Source organism: Syngnathus typhle, linkage group LG1 (genome assembly GCF_033458585.1).
Source record: "Syngnathus typhle isolate RoL2023-S1 ecotype Sweden linkage group LG1, RoL_Styp_1.0, whole genome shotgun sequence".
In the NCBI taxonomy this organism is placed as follows: Eukaryota; Metazoa; Chordata; class Actinopteri; order Syngnathiformes; family Syngnathidae; genus Syngnathus; species Syngnathus typhle.
The window spans coordinates 28,779,610-28,793,131 of record NC_083738.1 but is presented as its reverse complement, the minus strand read 5'-3'; the positions used below and the strand labels follow the sequence as shown (position 1 = coordinate 28,793,131).

At 49.2% G+C, this 13,522-nt stretch overlaps 5 protein-coding genes across 19 annotated transcripts in view; 2 read left to right on the top strand and 3 right to left on the bottom strand.

The window, feature by feature from the left end:
- The window catches only part of poln (polymerase (DNA directed) nu), a 21,635-nt gene extending 9,244 nt beyond the window's left edge, over positions 1-12,391 (bottom strand). For 4 of the 8 annotated variants that reach the window (XM_061277412.1, XM_061277428.1, XM_061277419.1 and 1 more), the window contains exons 1-11: positions 12,163-12,391; positions 3,134-3,258; positions 2,764-2,854; positions 2,016-2,701; positions 1,888-1,940; positions 1,314-1,700; positions 1,072-1,232; positions 893-1,005; positions 308-438; positions 180-239; positions 36-96 (exon numbers count right to left, since the gene is read on the bottom strand). In XM_061277412.1, coding sequence (XP_061133396.1) covers positions 36-96; positions 180-239; positions 308-438; positions 893-1,005; positions 1,072-1,232; positions 1,314-1,700; positions 1,888-1,940; positions 2,016-2,701; positions 2,764-2,854; positions 3,134-3,258; positions 12,163-12,167 — 1,873 coding nt within the window. In that variant the 5' untranslated portion in view covers positions 12,168-12,391. The remainder of the gene's footprint in view (positions 1-35; positions 97-179; positions 240-307; positions 439-892; positions 1,006-1,071; positions 1,233-1,313; positions 1,701-1,887; positions 1,941-2,015; positions 2,702-2,763; positions 2,855-3,133; positions 3,259-12,162) is intronic. The other 4 variants (XM_061277446.1, XM_061277436.1, XM_061277452.1 and 1 more) reach the window with 4 other exon arrangements.
- On the bottom strand, positions 3,398-8,693 carry haus3 (HAUS augmin-like complex, subunit 3). 3 transcript variants are annotated; one of them, XM_061277569.1, is made up of 6 exons: positions 8,677-8,693; positions 5,280-6,231; positions 4,994-5,206; positions 4,516-4,748; positions 3,796-4,075; positions 3,398-3,668 (listed from the first exon to the last, which is right to left on the bottom strand). In XM_061277569.1, the coding sequence occupies exons 2-6, from the start codon at positions 6,201-6,203 to the stop codon at positions 3,441-3,443; spliced, it is 1,878 nt and encodes a 625-aa protein (XP_061133553.1). In that variant the 5' UTR covers positions 6,204-6,231; positions 8,677-8,693; the 3' UTR covers positions 3,398-3,440. The 3 variants fall into 3 exon arrangements, with proteins under 3 accessions (XP_061133553.1, XP_061133555.1, XP_061133554.1); XM_061277571.1 differs by having other exon boundaries at positions 4,994-5,203; positions 8,677-8,692; XM_061277570.1 differs by lacking the exon at positions 8,677-8,693 and adding an exon at positions 6,755-6,851.
- On the top strand, positions 6,899-10,509 carry LOC133153626 (prostaglandin reductase 1-like). Of its 2 annotated transcripts, XM_061277583.1 has the most exons (9): positions 6,899-7,020; positions 8,021-8,148; positions 8,219-8,264; positions 8,494-8,553; positions 8,712-8,879; positions 9,288-9,561; positions 9,632-9,737; positions 10,001-10,119; positions 10,277-10,509. In XM_061277583.1, the coding sequence occupies exons 2-9, from the start codon at positions 8,043-8,045 to the stop codon at positions 10,385-10,387; spliced, it is 990 nt and encodes a 329-aa protein (XP_061133567.1). In that variant the 5' UTR covers positions 6,899-7,020; positions 8,021-8,042; the 3' UTR covers positions 10,388-10,509. The 2 variants fall into 2 exon arrangements, with proteins under 2 accessions (XP_061133567.1, XP_061133568.1); XM_061277584.1 differs by lacking the exon at positions 8,712-8,879.
- txn (thioredoxin) lies at positions 11,438-13,180 on the top strand. The gene is made up of 5 exons (XM_061277863.1): positions 11,438-11,598; positions 12,391-12,495; positions 12,585-12,650; positions 12,860-12,925; positions 12,997-13,180. Exons 1-5 carry the CDS (start codon positions 11,572-11,574, stop codon positions 13,066-13,068), a joined length of 336 nt encoding a protein of 111 aa, XP_061133847.1. The 5' UTR covers positions 11,438-11,571; the 3' UTR covers positions 13,069-13,180.
- Positions 13,056-13,522, bottom strand: part of svep1 (sushi, von Willebrand factor type A, EGF and pentraxin domain containing 1) — a 29,285-nt gene continuing 28,818 nt past the window's right edge. For all 5 annotated transcript variants that reach the window (XM_061277206.1, XM_061277233.1, XM_061277215.1 and 2 more), the window contains one exon: positions 13,056-13,522. In XM_061277206.1, coding sequence (XP_061133190.1) covers positions 13,492-13,522 — 31 coding nt within the window. In that variant the 3' untranslated portion in view covers positions 13,056-13,491.

The window sequence follows — 13,522 nt, the reverse complement described above, 5'->3', positions numbered from 1 at the left end:
CGTGGAGCCCCAAAGGACGTGAACGAGTCAATCACCTGCTAGAATCGGAATCATTTTCAGCTCAACGTCCGAGTAGATGCTCCAGAGGCTTTGGGCCTGGAAGCACAGGTGAGCAAAGCGCATGAGCATTTGCGACCAGCCGTCCGAGTGAGAGCGAGAGAGAGAGCGAGTCTTTGTACCCGTATTTCAGCACAAAGCTTCTCATTCAAGTCGTAGAGGGAATAGAGTTCCAACAAGACCTGGGACACAGGCACAAAATGACAGTGTGGCTCACAATGACGAGATGCGCCTGGAGAGGCTTACGTACAGTGGCCGGCGTCCCGGGGGGCAGGCTTATGCGGGTGTGTTTCCGAAAGAGGTCTGGGTAGCAGGTGCAAGGATCTTCGGGGTCCAGCAGCCAGCCCGACACCTGAGGGTCCAGGATACGGCAGCCCGACACTGGAGGAAAGAGAGAGGCTAAAGGACACACCACTGGTGAGGAGCGGTGGGCCAGTTGACATGGAATGCTGCTCAACCGGCCATCACCCTAACGTACATTTGCAAGTCTCTCCTTAGAACGTATCTACTTTGCGGCTATTTTCGATAGTGAGCTATCGTTTTCGGGACAACCGGTGTCACGTTGCAAGCCAGAGCTATGGCTTTCAAGGTCATCTCTAGAAAAATACGACTCTCGCTCTCCCCTTGTTCAATTTGGACTTTATAAGCTTTCTATTTGAGGAAAGCTTGGACAACTTTTCATTGGGACAAAATACGTCCTTCGACTTTCTCCAAACACTCCAGCGTTTTTACGTCTGTCCGTAGTGACGCCCAGCCTAACCTTTGGCAACTTTGTCTGTCGTAACTGCTGTGTGGATTCTAGGATTGGCTTTGAGTTGTTGTTTGCGCTACGTACCTTGTTCCCAGCTGAGGTGTTGTCTGCACAAGCGCAAAGCCGTGCTAAGCCATTCCTTGGCTCTGTAGCACACGGTGACGCCGGCTCGCGAGGCCATCCGCCGCAGCACGTCTCTGTACAAAAGGCAAAATGTGCGGACCGCTGACACACGCCCACCCACGCACAGACAAACCCGGTACCTGGTGAAAATCTGCTCTTGGGCCTGCGGCGGGTCGCGGTCCAGTCTGTGGTAGAGCAGGAGGTCGTTTTGGCCCAGCGAGCGCCTCCCGTGGCAGCCGTCCACGTCATTGATGAGAAGTAGGAGGAGGCCGCACACCGGCTGCGTGAGATTGGGTGGACTCTAGCGGATGGACGCATCGAGAGCAAATGTGAGCTTTTTCAGGGCGTATCGCCCGGCTCCGGAAGGACCGAATTTGCTTACCTCTCCTGACTGGAGCTGCGTGCCACCATCTTGGTACACCAGGGTAAGCAGTAGCGCCTGAGCCTGCTCAATGTTTGCCATCATCTGCATTTTCTCATCTGGGCTCAGCGTCTCGGTGCTCTTCACCTCAGGGTCCCCGGTCAAAATTGCGAGCGGCCAGTTCATTTTAGAGGTGCTGGCGCAGGCTCCGCCGCCGCTGCTGCTGCTGGGGCCGCTTTGTCGGGTTTCCCGGCCGGCACCGCGAGCGGAGGCCGGTTGCTGTTTAGGCCTCCGAGTGCCAGTGGCTGCTGACGACAGACGGTTGGACTTCCGCCTAGATGATTGGCGCGGCTTCATCGCATTTTCAGAGCGCAGCGACTTGCTCTTCTGCTTCGAGGAGGAGGTCTTCTGAAAAGCAGAATGATATGAGCGCACGACCGCCTTCAACCAGAGTATTTTCATCCGTGCTGGGACTTCTGAAAAGTGTAAAGTACTTCAAGTCTACTTCTCGCGCATTGTGCAAAAATAAAACCCTAGTCTTTTTCAAAGCGCCCATTTTGAAGGACACTTCTGTAAAACAGCCCCACGTCCTCACTCGGCTTCTTTTCAGCAGTCTTCTCTGTGAGTAGCGGTCTCTCTGCGGCTTCCCTGAAATTAACAGAGGAGGTCAGCGCGGGTTTGTCGGCAAGCGGGTGACGTGCGTACGCCAGAAGACACGCTTACCCGTATTGCTCTGAGAGCGGGTTTCCATCAAGTTGGTGCAGTCTGCCAGTTGTTCTCTGGAGGGGGATTTGGCGTTGGAAGCGTCACCGCTGGGTTGTGCATCTCTAAGCATGAAACTACACCCAGGGTGGCTCTCTTCCTTCGGCTCACGCGCACTCTCTAGAGACGTGCTCCTTTTCTCAGCATCCTCGCCGTCGTAATCTGACCAAGTCAAGCCCTCAAACAGATCCAGAGACGAATCCATCTCCACGTCCGCTGAAGGTTTCCCGAAGTCGGTGGTGATCTGATGGTCAGAGGTGGCGGCGGCGTCCTCGCTGATGCGCAAGGTGAAGATGTCATTGCCCTCAACATCAGGAGGAGCACTCCCGCTAGTTGCGCCACAGCTCATAGGGTCCGTCTCTCCCATCATCACGTTTGCACTCGGTGGAGCTTCATCCAAGTCTGCTCCCGGAGGCCGGACGATTGGTACCGCGTCGTCTTCCCAGTCGGCAATTGGCCAAGTGACCGTGTCGGATTGGTCTCGGATGAGCTCATCTATCCAAGAGTAACCCAAATCAGCAGCCTGATTCCGTGAATCCATCCCTGCGCCGGGCCGCGTCCGATCGAGCTCAACATCACCGCCGCCGCCGCCGTTGCCGTCCTTTGGAGGATTGCTGCCGAGGACACGCGTCCCACTTGCGCCGCTGCTGGGCAGCCAAGACATTTTGCTGTTGTCTTCATGACATCCCAAAATGCATTTGTCGCTTACCATTGCGTGACCGCAGAGCCGGAAGTCGCGGCCTCCCTTTGGATGCTCGGATGCATTCCCGCCTGTATTTCTCCAAAGGCAAAATCAGGACCTAAGCCCAATCAATGAAGAACCAGAAATAATCATTAAGATTCACATCTCTCTCTCTCTCTCTCTCGCTCCAGAGTACACACACTTTTACTTTTACAAAGTATTACTTTTACTGAGCACGCAAAAAGCTTGATTGGCACTTCCGTCGATACTTTTGGACAACAAACTACCGAAAGAGAAGGGAAATATTGAATGTAGCGAGTGCAGACAGCGAGTGAACGGGGAGAAGACACAAAGATTCAAAAGTTTTGACACCATCTGCAATAGCTTCACATCTTACTGTGACCTTGGTCGGTTTCTTCTAACTGGGCCTGCACAAAGTCCAAGAACTCCCGCTCGACGACGGACAGGGTTCCGGTGCTGGCTTTCTCCATCTTGTCTGGGCTTTTGTTTGTTGAATTTGATCTACAACAGAATTCAAATGCACTTTTATTACCAACGCATCAAAAACACAAGGACGTTGTCACACTGTTGCAAAACTAGATACATAAAAATATGTTGGATGGATGGAAGGAAGATGATGTGAAAAATTTCAAACGATCAATTTCTTTCAATAATTCTTTATTTAGACAACGTTTTCCATTGGTCTATTCCCGTCTGCTCCTCAGGAGCCGTCTGCGCTCCAGGTCCTCAAGTGCGCTCTGCAGGAGTTGGACATCCAAGTGGAAGCGGATGTAGAGCTCTCTCTCGTGTCTGAGGAGGGAATTGCACTCCAGCTGGAGGTGCTTCGTGTTGATCTTGCCTTTGATTTCATGGACGGCTTCTTGTAAACGCTCCAAACACGATTTTGCTTCTCGGAGTTTTGCCATCAACTCCTGTGGGCAGAGGATGGCGACTAAACGTGTGACATAAGTGTTCAGAGCTGGACCTAGCTTTTGGGATTTTCAATGTGGCTCTGCTGTTTGGTGGTGAGGAGGAGAACATGGAATAAAAGCAACCCACCTGCGCATGGGGACACAGCAGCTCCCGGTCAGCAGTGGCCACAGGACAACTTACACGCAGCTCCTGGAACTCCGAGGACACGGCCTCGCGAAGGGCCTGGCAGTGGCCCTGAACCTGAGCCACTGTGAAGTCCTGGTCCCGGCTGGCCGCTGTCAGCGCTTGATGGGAGGCCTGCAGGTCGTTTGCCAAGCCGCAAGCAGCCTGCTTGAGCGCCTCGTACGTCTGAAAAGGTTCTACTCTCCCACGGGACGAATGGTGCTCGAGGAGGAGCCGCAGGAGTCTGAGGGGGGAAATGAGAAGACTGCTCCATTACTGAAGCCTAAGCGTTGGGCGAGCATACAACTGAGCTGGGTCCCAAAACTCAGACTTATAACATCCTACTTTGACGCCGTCTCGGTACCAAGGAGCTGTGAAAAATAGCCGTTTGCCACCATATTGTGAAATCTAGTAGTCACTACAAAGTATGATGGAGATGAAGTTTGGTCGAAATAAAAAAAAATGGTGCTTTGCTGCCATCTGCAGACCATTTGATACCTTCAAATAAAGTCCTTTCAGGAAGAAATGGCTAACAATGGGGAGCCGCAACGCCCACAGTGGACGCATTGTTTTTATGCTCCAGCTCATAGCTGAGTGTCAAAGTGCAAGAATTGTGCAAGACGTACAAGATGATGCAAAAGACCTGGCTAACCAGGGTGCAAGAAAGTTGCTTCGACGCGTTACCTGCGGAACGCGGCGTCCTTGCTGGTGACGATGGGGTTCGGCCTGGTGTTTAACGCCAACTCGGGATGCGCCAGAGCGCCCAATCTGAGGGACGTGGCGTCGCGTTCTTCCACAAGCCTGCTGTTGGCGTTTGCTAGATGATTCAGGCACGCTCGCCACTCTCGTAAGTCAATCTGCTGAGCCAAGTGCAGGACGTCGAAGGAGGCCTTCTGGCGGAGGAGATGATCACGTACCTGGTAGGAAATTTGACAGCCATTTTATTTGTTTTTTTTAAATGTCACCGGCACAGGGGAAAGTCACTGAAGCTAAAGCGACGGCTGCCAAATATGGATGCATTTTTATAAATCAGGGAATGGATCCCAAAGCATTACAAAAGGGCTAGTAGATGGCTTGCCAATCCGCAGCCTTCATCATATTTGATCTGGTCCTTTGGAAGAATGCTGGAGTGCAAACACGAGAGGTCCTTGTGTTCACAAACCTCATCCAGTTGGCTGGCGAGATGGCTCTGGAGAGCCAGTTGCAGGGCCAAGTCTGCCTTCAGCACCGGCACGACAAACAGCCGGGCGGACTCCCGAAGGACCGGGGGCACCGGTCCGTGGAGCTGAACTTCCATCTCCGCCTCCACGGCTTGCAATTCCATCCTCGACGCCACCTCGCGCACACGAAGCGAGGCCGGCTTGGCGATACGCTGCTGGGGTAAAGCGGTCCACACGAGAGGTGACGCCCACGCACCGAATCGTCTTGCCGCGGCGCTCCGCGTTTACCTGGACGCTCGGCAACTTCTCAGAGAGCCAGTCGCGCCCGGCCTTGACGCTCGCCTCCTCTGCTGTGGCTTGCATCAATTGGTGCTGGGTCGTGATGTGCACCAACTCAAGTCTGGCCACATGGGTCCTCTTTTGCGCCGCTTCACTCTTTTTCTTATCCTCCTCTTTCTCTTGACAAGAGCTGAGGTCCAACCCCTGGAAACCTTCTGAGGAGGAGGAGGTGTCAACAAGGTCCGCGAAGAAGTGATTCCGAGCGAAAGCGGCGAGCGTTTTGGTGTTGAGCTCCTCTTGGCGAAGATACTGATTCAGAGACAGCTGAGAAAGAAGAGGCTCGCGCTTTCTGCCGGCGGATGCGTGCGCCGCTTCCGGCCCAACGGACAGGTGCCACGACGTCAGCTCGCCCGCCTTGTCCGCGAGGCTTTGGAGCTCAGCGTTGGTGTTGGCGTTCTCGGCTTCGAGAGAAGCGCTAGCCTCCTTTAGCTGGGACGCGGCCCGTTCCAGTTCGGAGGCGAGCCGGAGGTCCACATCCGCACCGGAAGCGGCCACGGCCTGCAGCCTCTTGAGGCGCTGCTGCTTCAGAGCCTTCTCCTTCATCAACGCCTGAAACTCCCCTTCCAAATCTTCTACAGTGACGCACTCCTCGGCTGAACTGCTCTCTTTGAATGGTCCAATGGTTTTGAGGACCTTGTCTAAGGCTGCTTGGTCCAAGATGGGCACGCCGGACTTCTGGAGCTCTCCATAAGCCCGCACTTCCTCTGTGGTCAAAACATTGCTCTGGTTGAGGCTCTGACAGACAAAACGCAAGAAGTGCAGGTTTTCCGGAGAACCGTTGAACATCCAGTCGAACTCGGAGGGCTCCAGAGAGGCTGCGTCGGGATAGCCCAGTCGAGCCATGGCCTCCACAAAATGCCCACCGCTTAACATGGCGCTGGCTTATCTTGTTGTTGGACAACTGGAAGGGAACAAGGATGAGCACATTTAAAAACAACACAGCCAACCGACGTGCGGCACATGAGGTCTTCTCGTAGCGCTGAGGCTAAACATCTTGATTCGATTGTTCCATAAATGTAATCATTTCTCTATGACCATTCGATTTTGTTGCGTTGGTGATGAATTAGAAACGGCAGACGCAATTGGCAGTGTCTCTTAGGGACACGGGATTAGCAAGGTACTATCTTGAGGTATGCCTTTAGCTTGCTTTCCCTTCTCTAACACACTCTTTGCACAAACGAGTTGATTTCATCGAAGACTGCCACGTCCGATCACAGAGTAGGAATCCTGGAGATGAGCGTTCGACCTTCTTCCGCAATCTCGCGAAGAGAGAAGGCTCCACAGCTGTGTCTCCCTCCATCTTTCTAGCATACGTACATTAGAAGGCAGCTTCCTGGTATTTACTCTTAGCATAGCGAGCATCAAAAATAAAGGAACGGGAAAATATAGCTGACCAAATGTCAAAGTGATGAAACACAACTCACAATTTGAATGGGGTTCCCGCAGGTTCGCAAGCAGCCACTCGAAGGCGGCCGCGGATTTGAAAGGCGCGCGCCTAAGCCTGAACGTCATCAACAGAGGACACTGTCGACATGATGACGTGCGCGTGCTTTCAGCCAATCGCGTGCGAGCCAAACATTTTAGTTTCCGCCCATCTTTTCTCGTCGTCTGTCTCAAATTAAAATCTCCGCAATACCCACCAAGTTGGAAAGAGCGCCTGCCGTCCTCGTCCTACACTCGACAATAACTGGTAAGGGACAATGGCAAAGTTGAAATGTTTTCTATTTTATGAATTTTACGAGGAAGCTGCTAAATCACATCCAAGTGCGCCCGCAGTCTTTTTTAATGAGAGAATTCACTTGAAAGGAACTCGGCAACAATTGCATTCCGCATCGGAGAATATTTGCTCTAAGACGGGATATGAAGAACACCACGCGTTTAACTCAAGGGTGTGCAGACTTTTGTTCTCAAGGGCCACATAGGGTTTTGAAGAGGCCAGTCGGGCCGTGAAATTTCTAGAGTGGGTAAAACTAAATACGTAGAGTAAAGGTTTAAATCGGAGTAAAACAGCTTTGTAATAAATTCATAATCCGTATTTTTTTAATAAATAATGTAATTTATTTTTTCCATTAACGGCAAAGTTCTTCATTGTGGGAAAGCTTATTTATTATAGTGAAAAACGTAAAATGATTTAGCATATCACTTTTGTATTTTATGTAAACTGGTGATTTTTGTTCTAAAAAAAGTATCTGGCTCTTTTTAAAATTGTACTTGTGAGTATTTTAACTATAACCAAACAGTTAAGTGAATAAAAAACGTAATAACGGTTTATGATACCAAAATGATGCTTATTTCCTGATCGCAAGTACAATCTATTTATCTCTAATCACCCAAATATTTTATGAAAGAAAAAGCTTGTGCAATCGTTAAAATTGTAACTATTTTCTATAGTCAGTGCAGTATTTTACAAATGAGCAATATCCATCCATCCATTTATTTTCCAAACTGCTTCTCCTTACGAGGTTCGCCAGAGCCTATCCCGGCTGACTTTGGACAGCCCGAACCGGTAGCAAGCCAATCGCAAGGCACGCGGAGAAAACCAATCATTCGCAATTTGGAGTGGAACGCTTATCTAAAAAGTCATTTTTATCCTTAATGACTTGCGAACATTAAATAATCATCTCGTTGATAAACATTGCGTTGATCCCCGATCGTATTTTCGGCATGACATTTTAACGTGGTCCATCCAGGTGCTGACCCAAACGCCCAACCATGGTTCGAGCTAAAACGTGGAGCCTGAGCAAATATTTCCAAGGCTTTCCCGAGGAAAGCGACTTCCAGCTCAAAGAGGAGGAGCTCCCCGAGCCTAAAGATGGACGTACGGCCATTTTGTTGTTGTACTATCAAACTGCAGTCTTTCCGTCTTATTGCCGTTTGTTTTGTTTCAGAGGTGCTTTTGGAGGCCTTGTTTCTGAGTGTTGACCCTTACATGAGGTCAGTGAAAAGAAATCCGCTTTAAAAAGTTCCAAGTTTAGAATTTATTCTCGGGAGACGTTCAAACATTTTTAAATCTTATAACATTTTCAAATATATAAATATTATATTATTGATTTCATTTGCAATCAGATGTTTCTTTTTTTTCTTTCCTACTTTCAAACTCTTTCTAACGCGATTTGAAAGTCTGCGTTGCCAAATGTAATAAAATCACTTCTTGTCTGCTCAGGCCTTTTAGCCGCGTTCGCATGAAAGAAGGAGACGTGATGATCGGAACTCAAGTGGCCAAGTAAGGAGCAGAGCGACCACATCATGCACATGTGCAGCCGCCGAGCAACAAACGGGACAGACTGACAAACTAACTGACTGACTCACTGGGAAGGAATGGCAATGTTTAGGATGAGTCACTCACGTCTTCAAAGTTCTCCTGGCTTTGTTGTTGTCTAGGGTGATCCAGAGCAAAAACGCAGCGTTTCCCGTAGGGGCCCACGTCGTGGGCCGCGGCGGATGGAGAACACACACCGTGTCGGACGGCTCCGACCTCATCCCGGTCATGCCCGATTGGCCTCGGGACGTTTCGTTGTCTTTGGCCCTTGGCATCGTGGGCATGCCTGGGTAAGGAAGGGAGGGAGGGACGAAGTTAGTTGTTGTCAAACATCTTGCAGCAAACACAAAAGCAAGTCACGATTCCATCGCAACATCGTATTGCACAAAGTAGAAATGGAACGTGTCCGCCGAGACAAAGGTGCAGTTAGCTTGGATCTGTGACTTGAACGCGGCCGTTTTGTAGCTGTGACCCTGAAGTTGAAACCAGTGAGGAGCGTCACGCACATCACACCCATAGAAAGATAGGTTAGGCTAGCAGTCTAAGAACTGTATCTTGTTCCGTATCTGGCACAAAAGAACTCTTTTCTAGCTGGCGTCTATCCAATCGTTCAACTGCGACTCTACGGTATCATTGCAAGCGTTGAAGGAAAAAGGCGAGCCGGATCCTTACCTACTGCACATCCTCTCGGTCACCAGGCTGACTGCTCTGTACGGAATCGAAGAAGTCCTGGAGCTGAAATCGGGCGAGACGTTGCTGGTGAACGCGGCGGCGGGGGCGGTGGGCTCGGTGGCGGGGCAGATAGCCAAAATGAAGGGCTGCAAGGTGGTGGCTTCGGCGGGCTCCGACGCCAAGGTGGCCTTCCTCAAAGAGCTGGGCTTGGACGAGGCCTTCAACTACAAAACGGTGGCCTCCCTGGAGGAAGCTCTGAGGAAAGCCGCTCCCGATGGATACGACTGCTTTTTCGAAAACGTGAGCCGACGACCCCGCTTCCGGCCCTCGCGTTTCTGCTGCTCCTCATGTTTTTGTCACTACTCTTCAGGTGGGAGGCCCTTTCTCCAGCGTCGCCATGTCACAGATGAAAGATTTTGGAAGAATCGCCGTGTGTGGAAGTATATCCACCTACAATGACACCGAGGCGCAGACAGGTACGCACACGCGCGCTTGTGTTTTCATTTAAAGGAACGCAATTTCACTAGAGGGCGACATTGTCCTTTTGAGAAACTGAGCGGCCGTTTGAGAGGAAGCTGGTCGTTTCTGTTCTTTGGGAAGTTTCAAAAAAAGACTTCATTGCATTTTTTGGTCAATACATTGATCACCAAGGTCATTTAAAAGCAGATTTTTGCTTTCTGTGGGGGAACTAGGCCCGGCCATGATTAGCATATAACTGAACACAATGTCGCTCCGACAGGCCCGTATCCTCAAATGACCATGATCGTCAAGCAGCTCAAGATGGAGGGCTTCATGCAAAGCAGATGGGAACCAAAGCACCCAGAGTCCCTCAGGAGGCTCATGGCCTGGTTGAAAGAGGTTTGTGGAGGGAGGAAAAACACGTCACCGTTGGACTTGCCGGCATTGTTCCTCCCTGCAAACAAACGGCTGCTTTTGGTTTCCGTCTGGCAAACAAACGGCTGCTTTTGGTTTCCGTCTCGCAAACAAACGGCTGCTTGTTGTTTCCGTCTTGCAGGGTAAACTGCAGAGCCACGAACACGTCACCAAAGGCTTTGAAAACATGCCGGCGGCTTTCATGGGAATGCTGCGAGGAGAAAACATCGGCAAGGCTATCGTGGCGGTCTGATGTGAAGACACCAATATTAGTCCGAGTGATGGCAACCGCGCGAGTCGCAAGAATGACAACGCAACTTTTTTCAACTCTCTGATGTATTGAGCATTTAAAAAGGAATAAATCATGTGCAAGTATTGGCAGCCTCGCAATACTGATGATGCAATTGGCAGCAATGATAGCCTGAAGTCTTACCTTCTTGGTTTTACTTTTTCGTGTTGTTTACTTGTGTGTATATTGTGTACAATGTCTTGTCACCGTGGGATATAGTGGGAAACGTCATTTCGATCTCTTTGTGTGTCTTGACATGTGAAGAAATTGACTATAAAGCAGACTTTGACACAAGCTTGACACACTACGCAGCCATATTGTTGCCCAGATCCCAGTTTTTTTGTGATATTAAAATCATTTGAAATTCCAAGGTACCGTATAAACTATTCAATAGACTACTAAGTAAAGAAACAATGGCGCAAGACTGACATTACAAAGAGCTGAACATCAACAATTTCCTAAACGTAAACTTTATTGTGGTCTGAAGAGACCCATTCTAAATCTAAAAGGTTTGTTTGGCTCAAACAAGATACATTTATCCTGTCTTACTCCGACAGTCTGTTAAATCCGATTAAATAGCACGGCGATTGAAGATGAAGGCTCAAGTGGGCCAACCTTTTATTTTTGCCTGATTTGAATCTGAATGGCGGTCGCGAGAGCCTCGTCGCCACGGTTACCAAAGATGCTCTTCATTTATTAATGTTAGTGAACCACTTGGTTATGTGGTTGGTCGGGCACCACCGTCCTTTCATAGAGTGAGATATTTCTACGACTACACGTGTAGGGTTCAGTTCAGAGACAAACACAAATGATACAAATAGTCTCGAAGCGTAACACCATTGCGTGGGTTACGTTGACATCATGCGAAAAGCAGAATGAAGCTCTTAAAACATCGAGTCTGTTTTAAAAGCTCTCGGCATGTGCGTGCAAGCACTCAACATTGATTTGGGTGATTGCACTTCCCTCTTCTATTTTGAAAAGAAATCACACGACTTCCTCATGTGCTCGTGTTGAGCTTGCCGCAGGGAGGAGCGTGTTGCGTACAAACCGCCGTAACGGCACACAAGCCGAGTCATTTCCACTTGGTCTTCCAGCGTTTTGCAAAAGTCAACTAGCTGCCTTGCCCATTTCCCCCAGCAACAATCGCCATGGTTCTGATCAACATTGAAAGCTCGGTAAGTTGGCTCGCTTTCCGTGTATTTGAAAGCCCAAACCATCATCATTTGGCATGTCTCCACGATTGTTCCCAATCTTTGCTCGAAGGTTGGAACAGTTCACTTGTGTGTGGACTTTGCTGCTGTAACATTAACTACGGAAGTAAGGGTTGGGACCTCGAATCGACATTGTTGCAGAAAGAACGACAGAACGATAAAAGGCTCAAGGCACATCGCTAACGGCGAACCTGAAAATAGTGACCGATTGGGCAGAGTTCACGGAGCTAACTCGCCGGCCGCTATCTATCGAAGCTAATGCTAATGCCGCCTTCTTCGGCAAACAAGGATGGCGTCACACCTACATTTCCGGACACCGCAATTCCAATGCACAGGACGTTAACGACAAGAATAAAAGTTACATTGGAGTATTTAGGATCAGGGAAAAGTAACGTCGGACTCAATAAAATTGTCGAGCTGGTGACAACGGGCTACTGTAATTTGCCCCTCCAAAGAAACTTGACGAGTCAACTACACTAGGTGCTACAAATGTGCGATTTGTGTATTTTTTTCTTTCTTCCAACTCACCTCATTAACTTTTGAGTTCGTCTCACTCGAGTGGTTGCCTTGGCTCGATTTCGGGTGTTTTTTTTCCCTCAGCGATGTTCCCTTCGTCGAATTTAGGACTAATTCTGTTCAAATGGAGCTCGAACCTGGTCATCACCTGATGCTGACGTCATGCTGCGTTCGCGGTCAGCGGGACGGTCGTTCGTTCGTGCTGTTGAATTGTTTGCCCTGCTCCGATCTGCTCCCCAGGAAGAGTTTGAGGGTTACCTGAATAACAGCGGAAACAAGCTCATTGTGGTGGACTTCACAGCAACTTGGTGTGGACCCTGTAAAATGATCGGCCCTGTTTTTGAAGTGAGCCAACAATGTCTCTCTCTTCTGTTCAATGTTGTGCGTGGTGATGCGATGGCTAAACTAAAGGGTGAGGGTGGATTCCCTTGCAGGCAGCGTCCAAAGACCCGGAGTACGCAGATGTGATTTTCCTCAAAGTGGATGTGGATAAGTGTCAGGTACGGAAGGGTGGCCAAGCAAAATGTCCAAAAGCCATGTGGTCATGAGGAAAGTGACGAAACTTCCTCGGCCGAAGTGTCGTGACCAGCTTGAGCTTTTGCATCGACTTCCTGTTGTCTATCACGGCCCGCCGCCATCTTGCATTCTTCTTTTTAAATCAGGGATGAATTGTATTGTATTTGACTGACTTGGACTTTGTGCTTTTCAGGATGTGAGCTTGAAATGCGAAATCAACTGCATGCCCACATTCCACTGTTACAGGAATGGAAAGAAGGTAAGCCAAACACTTTTGATGTCACCTTGTGGAAGTTTCAATTCCTCAATGTTCTGTTTGTCTTTTTACAGCAAGCCGAGTTCTCTGGGGCCAATGTTGAAAAACTCAAGGAAATGATCAAATCACAAAGTAAACAACAGTAACCGTCTTTATTCCACCCAGCATGAATTCAGTGCATGTCTTGTGTGTGTCCGTTGGAACAAGTGACAAGAAGGTCGCTTCAATAAAACATTGGCCCGAGTTGCTCGGAAATGATTTTCGCTGTGGGTTTAATCACTGGTAACTTGGGACTCTTTCTGTCATCACAAAACACCTACCAAGTGTGTCAAAAGCAAATACAGCCATTTATGCTTTAATTCAATTTAAAAAAAAGTTACTTTACATAGACTGGACAAACACATCCATCATTTGTACAAGTGTGTGTGTGTGTGTGTGTGTGTGTATATATAGCAGCGTATGTTCAATACTGTTGTTTCTTAATAATGAAAAAAATAATACAGCTTTATATTACAAATGGATTCTTGCTTTGTGAGGAAGTCCCCTCCCAACAGGGGCCAGAGAAATGCTTAGAAGTGATAGTATCCCGACCTCCGTTTC